This window comes from Lissotriton vulgaris, chromosome 3_1, assembly GCF_964263255.1.
Source record: "Lissotriton vulgaris chromosome 3_1, aLisVul1.2, whole genome shotgun sequence".
NCBI lineage: Eukaryota > Metazoa > Chordata > Amphibia > Caudata > Salamandridae > Lissotriton > Lissotriton vulgaris.
The window spans coordinates 2,090,702,946-2,090,712,812 of record NC_141689.1 but is presented as its reverse complement, the minus strand read 5'-3'; the positions used below and the strand labels follow the sequence as shown (position 1 = coordinate 2,090,712,812).

General features: G+C 44.5%; 1 protein-coding gene across 1 annotated transcript in view; it reads right to left on the bottom strand.

The window, feature by feature from the left end:
- Positions 1–974: 974 nt before the first annotated feature.
- The window catches only part of CLOCK (clock circadian regulator), a 1,177,342-nt gene continuing 1,168,449 nt past the window's right edge, over positions 975–9,867 (bottom strand). The window contains exon 22 of the mRNA XM_086962635.1: positions 975–2,844. Within this exon, the coding sequence (XP_086818761.1) occupies positions 2,692–2,844 (153 nt within the window). The 3' untranslated portion in view covers positions 975–2,691. The remainder of the gene's footprint in view (positions 2,845–9,867) is intronic.

The window sequence follows — 9,867 nt, the reverse complement described above, 5'->3', positions numbered from 1 at the left end:
TTCATCACCCAAGTTCGGGATTGAGGATCGGAGCGTCGGAATCCTCAGATCGCTGCCAGAACCCAACCGCAAGGGAGAGAGAGCTTATGCCTGATGAGTGCAGTGCTAAGTCAGTACGCTGCTGACTCCCCTGATCAGGCTTGAGCTGATGCGAGTGCCCGTGAACAGGGCATACTCCGGTACTCTGCATGCTTCACTTCTACTGGAGCATGTAAGACTTGTTTTCGGCCTAATGGCCCAGTGAGAACTCACTGCTGAAAATGCTGTAGTGCTAGGACAATTATGACTTCAATTTAAGAGTCAGTGTGGACCTTTAAGACATAGCCTGCTAATAGGGCATTTCCTGGATGTCGCCACCAGTGACTGGGGAATAAACACGATTGCTAACACGAGGATTGAGTTGGACAGGGAATTGTCATTGAAGCACTAGAACCCCTACCTCAAGGGGAACTGTGTTAATATTTGTGAATGTCGTATTCCTCCTATGTGTGGCTAGCTGTGCAAGTAAGATATTTCTCTTTTTACATCAAAGTGAGCATTTGGCTGGATATTGATTTCTGCTGCTGCGCTTATTTTGAGTTGTGAGTCCATGTTCACTAATTAGAAACCTCCTGACTTCCGCCCACCCCAGAGGGAGCCTTGGATTGCTCAGCCATGGTTTCCAGTGACAGCCAGCTGTAGAAGGTGTACTTGCCTCCGTTGCTCAGAATCCATAGTAGGCCACATCCGCGGACATCGGGAGTAAAAAGGCCTCAACCTATATGGTTGGGCCCAGTATCCCTAGCCTGCCCCGCAGCCCTCTGAAAGGTGTTCCGTCAACATTCACAAAGCAAATAGTGAGTATTTCTGTAGGAAGAAGGCATACTCTCTCCCGATGTCAGTTAGTAGCCATTACTAAAATAAACAATATCAAGTTTTAAATTATCGCAATATCTCGTGATGTATTAACTGCAAAAAAAAACACAAATACTCGGTCGGTGTCATACAAAGGCGTTAAAACTGTTCAGCAAGGATAACAAGATAAAAACATTTTTGAAGCAATATGTTTTATCTACTGATTCAAAACATCAAGGCACATCACGGTGTTCTTTTCTTCATTTAAATAGCCCTAAATACTCTTTTACAAATAGAAAATATTCAAGAACATATGTGAGGCAGGCGCACAAACAGGTGCCTCTGTGTGACACAGTTAAATGGTGCCGAACCCTCACAATATTAGAATCATAACATTTAAATATAAATATTTATACATACTCTTTTAAAAGCACTTCACATAAACAATTCCGGGGCATATTATCAAGTGGCAGCGATAATTATCGCTGGTCGCCCTCAGCGTGAAAATGTTATCGCCGGCTATTGCTGATAATTATCACCATGCTAGCACTGTATTAAGAACACATAGCACAATGGCAATAATTTTCCAGCGATAGCGGTGTTTTCCATGGAACATCGCTGCATTCAGCGATGTTCCATGGAAAACGGCGATAACCTTGCTGATACAACTCGATGGTCGTATCAGCATAATCCACCCCCAATAGTAAGTATACCTAAGTCAGCATTTTTGCAGACCTTAGTTTTTGGCAAAAATGCGTGGGCCTCCTTGTAAATATCCCGATGTGCACATCAGAGATAATTTACAAAGAGTACTGCACAGTGACGCCCACTTTGCATCTCATTAGAGATGCAAAGCGAGGCGTCGGAAAAACGGGTGCTAACATGCGCTAATGCATGTTAGCACCCAATTGTAAATAGGGCGATAAAAATATCGCCACTTTAGCTGCAAAAAGTGCTGCTAAAACGGCGATATTGCCCTTGATAATATTCCCTTTCGCTTGAGACAAAAATAGCTCTGAGAGGTAAAATTCAAGACTGTCAAGCAGCAAAGAGGAAAAAAGGTTTCTTTTTTGGCTTTTGACAAAGAAATCAAGTTGGTGATTTTGATTCTGGTGTCTTGACCGTTAAGGGCAACACCATGCATGCATTGTTTAACGTACAGTCATAGAGAACGCTCTATACCACATCAACAGACTGACAACCACAAGATGATCGCAAACAAGTTACTTCTACAAAGTCAAAGTAATGGTGCATAATAACACTGTAAACACAAACAAAAAACAACACACTTTTAGAATGTTCGTAAATTCAAGAAAACACCCACCCACCAACAAATACAGATAGTAACGTCATGCAGCTTATAAAATATTCCGTTCTTTTAACTGGACATATTTACATTATGTATGTAAAAGTTTGCAGCATTGGTACAGTTAAACGTAAAATTTCACTTAACATTCAGAAAATATTTAGTGTGCCATAATCATCTGTACAAAAATAGAGTGAATTTGGACTGTCGTCTCACAATTTTCAACATATTCGGCGATAGTTGTCTAAGTTTCATTGTAACCTTAAAACTCACACACCATGATCTGCAGGAATCTATTTAAAAAACGCTAAGTAGTGTGCCCTTTTTGGATCAGAGTTTGCCGTGATCGGTTCACCTTAAAACAGTCCAGTGTAGAGGGCACACCTTTTGAAGACTACTTTCCATACTGGCCATGCTGTCCTACTGCCTACACTCTACCGAAGAGATGCTCTCAAACGGTGTGTCTTGAAGTGCTCAACCTGTTTACATTGTCGCTTCCGTCATCAGTGTGCGTGCTTCCGGCATAGCCCCACATGCATTGCACGGGCTCGCTACTGTTGCTGGACTTTGTCGCCTAAGCTGTCAGTTCTGAGATGTGAAACTTGTTGCTGAAGATGGGACTGACCGAAGGTGTTCTGTTGGAGTGGAAAAGCTGCTGACAAGATAAGCTGTGTTGACTGATTTCCATGGAGCAGGCGGGATGCCTGTTGGAGAAGAAAACAAGTAACTATTATTTATAGTTTCAACACACAAGAATAACAAGCAAGGGCAAAGCTAATAGATCTTGCCTCTAAAAGTCAAAGCTTTTGCTGTACTAATGTGTATTTAGTTCTGAGCTTTGAGAAAGCTTTAGCTGTCTTGCCAGACTATTGTTTCTTCAAACAAATAACAGAACATGCATAAAGGGTTTTTTTATAGGTGGTCTTCATATACTAGACCGTTAAATTGTCATTTTTCTTCTGCCCATCCCAGCTTACAACATGTCACAGTGCGTCAGCTACTTCAGTCACTGGCTCCCTTCGTTTTGAATGACTACATTTTGCTTGTGCACAACGTGGTTACCACCATATAAAATACAAATTAGCTAGTACACTTCCTTGGCAGTGAATACAAAAGAGTTCACATCATGATGCAGCATTCCTGGACTGGTAATAACAGTCACTGAGTGTAGGAAGCTGGTTCTGTATATACTATACCAAAGTAAGGTATAGTGTGCACAGAGTCCAGGGAAGTATAGCAGAGGCTAAATTAGGTAAGTACTAACAGTTCTCTTTGTGCAAGTGTGGGCGAGCAGTTAGGCTTATCCAGAGAGTGGGATAAGCATTTATTGTATTCACTCAATCAAGGACTAATTACACACACTCAGAGAAAGTATCCAGACCAAAAAGAAAGATTGGTAACCCTCAGTCAACAGGGCGCTCAGCAAAATCCGGGGTTTAATAGTAAGTCACAATATGAAGTGTTGCTTCCAGGGAAGAAGATGCGGTTACCAGCATCCACAAGGTTTTACCTAAATAAAACCACAATACAAACAAATTCCCTCCCGAGCACTCTATAAAGTAAAATTGAAAGTGGTATATTCATAAGTCAGTTCAAATCCTGATTGACACAATCACCCAGGTCCAAATTCAAATTCCGATATTCCGGAAAGGATGTTCCAACAACGTTTATTTCTTCACATTCAAGTTCTTCCATTTAGTAAATTGTTTCCTCCAAATGATGCCGCCAACACGTGTTTCGTCGTGATTGATCTATACACATTGACTTCATCAGGGCTGCAACCCAAAATAGACAACCAGTTCTCATAAGTTAACGAGACCCCCTCTTCAACCACTATCACTCACTATGTAGTGTAGTTGAGAGAAGGTAATAGAGTCAAAAGGTCCCGGTGTAAAAGAGAGAATAAGAAAAGAAAACGGAACCCAAACCATTTTCATGCACCACCTACCCAATTGGGTAAGTATAAAACAATGTATACTTATGTTTTCAATGTAATGTACTTTCAATTGTAAAACTTAAAATTATACAGTAATTGCTTTTGGAATGGTTTTTGATTACTATCTGACTACATCGACTACTAGAGGAATATGTGATGTAACAACGCAATCAAAATGATCGCGGTATGTTACATCGCAGTCATTACAACGACTTGTGCAGGAGGGCGCTGGACTTAGTAATCGTAAGATTTACTATTCCAGCACCAGTCTACGTACAGTAGGGAAGGTGTTGGAATAGTAAATCTTACTATTCATTAGGTTATAGCACCATCCAGCGCAAGTCGATGTAACGACTTGCGTTGTAACGGCTGCATTGCAACTGCATCGCGGTGTAATCACCGCGATGTAGAGGATGTTTCCCCTAATAGAGCTGGTATGCCTAGATACCACACCGGGGGATCTCATAATAGAAGGTAAGTAAGACTTCTTAGGGTTTAAGGTATAGTTACTTTTCTTCCATACAAAACATCAGCTCAACACAGAACCTTTTTGGGAAAAAAAGGTTATCGGTTTCACAGATAAGTCCTGGACTTGTGAGTAGGAGTCTTGGGGGTTAGAACCAAGGTTCCCCAAGGTCTAGGTAGGCACTTCAATTGTACCACCAGCGGATTGCAGGGCACTCTGGTGTAGGAGCAAAGCTCCTGGGGAAAATGAGTGCAGAGGCCAACGATCAGCACAGGAGCCGCACCACCAGCAGCACAGGGGCAGCCGTGTGCAGGCTGCCAAGAAGGCGTCAGGACTTTGTGGTTTCCAATGGGGAACTTTGGTATGGCAAAGTTGCTGCAGGCTCGGGAAGGGAGACTTCCTAAAGCCAACCACCACCTGGAGCGGTAAGTTGAGTTCTTGGGGGATGCTTAGACAACGTTGCTTGGGCCACCCAAGGCTGTGGGGTGTCAGGTGCAATAGTGTTTTTTGAAGTCAGGTTTCTTTACTAGTTCAGGTCACGGGCGGGGGACCCTTCAGGCTGGGGGAGGAGGCATGGCACCTCTGTCCAGGATGGGCTTTGTTTTTGGACCCAGACCCAAAGGGCCAGAAACCTGTCTGGTGGTGACAAAGGGTGGGCAGCCATTCACAAACCACATCTCTCTAAGATGCCCTCTGAGTGCATTTTACATTAAATCCCACGCTGGCATCAGTGTGGGTTTAATGTGCTGATAAGTTTGCTACCAAACTTCCCAGTTTTTAGGTAAGCCATTATGGAGCAGTGGAGTTTGTAATGTCCAACTCCCAGACCACATACTCTTTATGGCTTTACTACACTTACAATGCCTAAGAATGGACTCATCTGAGGGCTAGTGCACCCTGTTAGTGGGGTGCCTTATCTGGGCATCAGGCAAGGGGTTGCAGGTTGCTTGGCACACATCGCTGTGTGCCAAGTTGACTCTTCACTTTTCTCTGAACCAAAACACGCAGCCTGCAATGGCAGTGTGTGGGTGTTAAGGTACAGGGCCTATAAGGGTGGAACAATAGGTGCTGCAGCCCTTAGAGGTCTCCCCTGGCCACAGTGCCCTAGGTACCCATGGTACATTTTACAAAATTCTTACCTGTGCCCAAATATGTGGCAATTGTGGGTTCAAAAGTACAGGTTTGGGAAAGAACACAGACCCTGGGAACCTGATTGGCAGAGACTCAGGGCACATCAAGTCAGGCTGCATCAGATATCAGGCAAAAAGTTGGGGGTAACCATGCAAAAAGGGACCCTTTCCTACACTGAGCAAATATGATGGCTTCTGTAACATCTGTTTAGCTCAACCGAGTGGGAAAGGCCTTGCCCAGCTCTGCGTTGAGACGTGCACCCAGAAAAAACAACGATTTGGCCGGGATAATGGACGATTTTTCCAGACTGATGCGAAGACCTAGAGACTGGAAGGGAACCCGACAGACTTTTGTTGAAAAGTTGGCACTTGAAAAGACAGAGCCTTTATGAGCCAATCGTCTAGGTATGGGAACACCTGGGGAGCTAACGTCTTCAATTCTTTGACGAGTCGGTTAGACCACAGAGAATTTTGATTTGAGCGTCTTCTATACCTAGAAATTGAAGCAGTGAACTCTTATGGAAGAGCGAGAAAGTCCTGATTTTGCAAAGTGCAAGAGATAAGGCAGCACCTGCTCCGGAGATGATGAGAATGGATGTAATGCTTGTGAGATACACCGAGCAAAGAATATCTTCCATTTAGCTGTGTAACATTTCAACGTACACAGAGCTCGAGACTTCTGTAATATCTTAGGACACTCCTTGGAAAGCCTCATATCTCCAAATTCAGCGTGGTGAGGATCCAAGCCGACAAATGAAGAGAGGGAATTTGTGGATGAACCACTTGGCCCTTGTTCATGTACAGAAGATCATCCTTTGGAGGGAAGAGAATCGGAGAACACTCTGACAGGCAATGCAGCTCGGTGTACCAGAACTGTCTTGCCTAACCTGGAGCAATGAGAATGATCTGACAAGGCTCTTGATTAATTATCTGAAGTACTCTAGGAATGAGTGGAAACAGGGGAATGCGTAGGTGGACATCCCCGTCCAAGGAAACTGGAAGGCATCTACCCACGAATTTTGATGAGGATGTCTGCTTGCAAAAAGAGGACACTTTTTTTTGCGGAACGTAGCGAACATATCTAATGTTGTGTAACACCAGAATTGAAAAACCTCCTTCAAATACTGGTCATTGGGCTCCCATTCATGGCACTGTTTGGAGGCCATGCTGAGTGAATTCCTGGCACGTGCTCCACTTGCAAGGAGATGTGGTTAACAAGGAGCCATTCCCATATCTGTTGAGTACGAAGGGAAATCGCTCGAGATCACGTTCCGCCTTGGTTTTGGAGGTAAAACATTGCCGTAGTGTAATTCATCTTGATGAGCACTGACGCACCTGTGATCCAAGGCAGGAAGGCCTTCAGACCTAGACACACAGCTTTGAGTGCCAGAATATTTAGGACTCTCAGATTCCTGAGGGACCACCTGCCATGAACCTGCAATTCGTGAAGGTGAGCCCCCCCATCCGTCCATCAATCAATACATCTGAGGTAATCACCAACTGTGGTACATAGTGAATGAATGAGAGGCCTTGCGACAGGATGTCCTTGAATATCCACCAGGCCATAGCGGCTGTCATTGATGCTGAAATGCAAATCTTGTCGTTGAATGGACCTTGAGGCTGAACCCACTGCGCATCGAGCTGTTCCTGCAGCGGTCGCATGCGAAGTCGGCAATTGCGAATGATCAGGATGCAAAAGGACATCATCCCCAGCATGGACTTGTGCACCCAGAAAGACCAACGATTTGGCCGGCATAATGGACGATTTTTCCAGATTGATGCAAAGAACTAGCGACTGGAAGAGAACGCAACAGGTTCTTGTTGAAATTTCTGCCACTTGAAAAGACAGAGCCTTTATGAGCCAATCGTCCAAGTACGGGAACACCTGGTGACCTGAATGTCTTAAGAAGGAAGCTATCAGTGCCATGCACTTTGTGGTGAACACCCTGGAAGCAGACTTGAAACCAAATGGAAGCACTTTGAATTGGTAATGGCGTCCGGCCACTTTGAACCTGAGGAATTTTCGATGTTGAGGGTGGATGTGAATATGGAACTAGGCATTGAGGAGATTGTGAGAAGCCAGAAAATCCCCTTTTTCCATGAGAAGAATCTCCTGAAGAGAGAGCATCCTGAAAGATTGACTCTTTATGAACTTGTTCAGCATTCTGAGGTCCATGACCTGCTTCAATTTTCCATTTTTTATTTTTTAATGAGGAAGATGTGGAAATAAAACCCTTATTTTTGCTGGTTGAGGGGTACTCCCTCTATGGCCTGATTGAGAAGAAGCACATTTATTTCCTTTTGGAGATCTGCAAGATGACAGAACATAACTTTGTACGGTGGACATTTGGAGGATGCTGAATGAATTCTAGTGTGTGGCTATGGTGGAAGATATCTAGAACCCATTTGTCTGAAGAAATGGAGTTTCATTTCTGAAAGGATGCGGAGAAGACGTGATCGTGGTGTGGGACTACGGTAGCAGAGGCCTGATGAGCTTCATTGTCTCCTATTGGAGACTTGGGACTTTCCAGCAGATTGTTTCCTCTTGCTTCCTGCCAGCCTTGAAAAAGTCTGAGCGGTGTTGGACTGGAAGGACAGATTGTATGGCTGGTGGGTACCCTGTGGATACGGCTGGTACCGCTGCTGAAATTGTGGACAGGTTAAGACTTGCCCCCGACCTCTAGCCCGAAAGCACTGAAAGCAACGCTGCTGTAAATTACCTAAGGCTTTGACTATATCTATGTCTTTCTTTATAGATTGTAGATCCTCGTCTATGTGCTTACCAAACAAGCACTCCCCATCAAAAGGCATGCCTAAAACCTTGGCTTGGTCCTCTGGACGATAGGTGGTTGCTTTTAGCCATCTCTGGCGACGCAGAACTGCGCTCCTGCCATTTGTTGAAATGCACTGGATGAAATGTCCATGCCTATCTCAATGATCTCCGAAGATTCTCTTTCTACCCCCACAATAATATCTTTTGCCTTTTTCTTTTTATCTTCTGGGAGATATTCCAACACAGTAGAGATGTCCGACCACATCTGATGGTCAAATCTCCCCAAAATGGCCTTGACATTAGTGACTCTAATGGAGGTCGCTGCCAGAGCCGAGAATCTCTTTCCAATATTGTTGAGGCAACGGCACTCCTTGTCTGGTGGTGCAGTGCAGGGAGATGCTGGATTCTTGGTTCTTCTCTGTGCTGCTTGCATGATCACAGAGTCCGGCCTCGGGTGACCAATGAGGCATGCAGGTGAGTCATAAGGAGCATTGTATTTTTGTCCAGTTTGAAATAACAGCTGGAACGGAGGCAGGTGTTTTCATTAACTTTAGCCCTTTGTGCCATAAAAAATCAATTATAGGAATTGTCTCACTGAACGTTGAGTTCCTGGTTTAAAATCATATAGAAAACACTCAGTTAATTTAGTAGGCATTGGCAAATCATAACGTTTGGAGGCACGCACTAGAAGATCATGAAATCCCCCGGTATCTGCCAGAGGGAATCTGCGGCAGGAGGGTTAGGAGATGGTGGTATAGGGGCTGTGTATTCATCCCGTTCATCATGGGCACCTGTGTCTGTTTGCATCTCCCCTTCTTCTGTCTGAGCATCCATAGTATCCTCTGTGATCACTATAGGAGGAGGGAGGGTCTTCTCCCTTGTGGATTTGGGAGTACATTGGCCTGGAAGAATAGTAGGGACCTCGTGGGGAGGTAAAGAACTCTGAGGAGCATTTGCGTCCGGAAAATGCCTGTAATAGTCATTAAGCATGTGACGGAGATCAGACACCAGAGACACTGGAACGTTATTGGTGGTTTCCTAAACTGATGACGCTCCTTCTTTGTCTTCGTAAGAATAACGTTCCCAGAAGGAATCCGGTCTCTGCATGAAAGGTGTGTCTCTTTCCGCAAAAGAAAATTCTCCAGCCAGGTATGAAGATGAATCATTGCCCCCAATGTCCTCATCATCAGAATCTTGGTACTTGACCCTTAACTGCGATGGACTGCAAGCAGGGCCAAACATACCTTCATTCTCTGACTCTTGGAAGTCCAAAAGGCAAGCAGGAGGTAAAGGAGATATTTTCGAGAAATCCTGATTTTGCTGGGCTGGAGGAGACTTATTTTTCCCTCTGTCGATGGTCCCATTGACAGGCTCGATGATGGTGCAAACGCTGATGGATTCGTCTGTGGTCCTATCAACGGT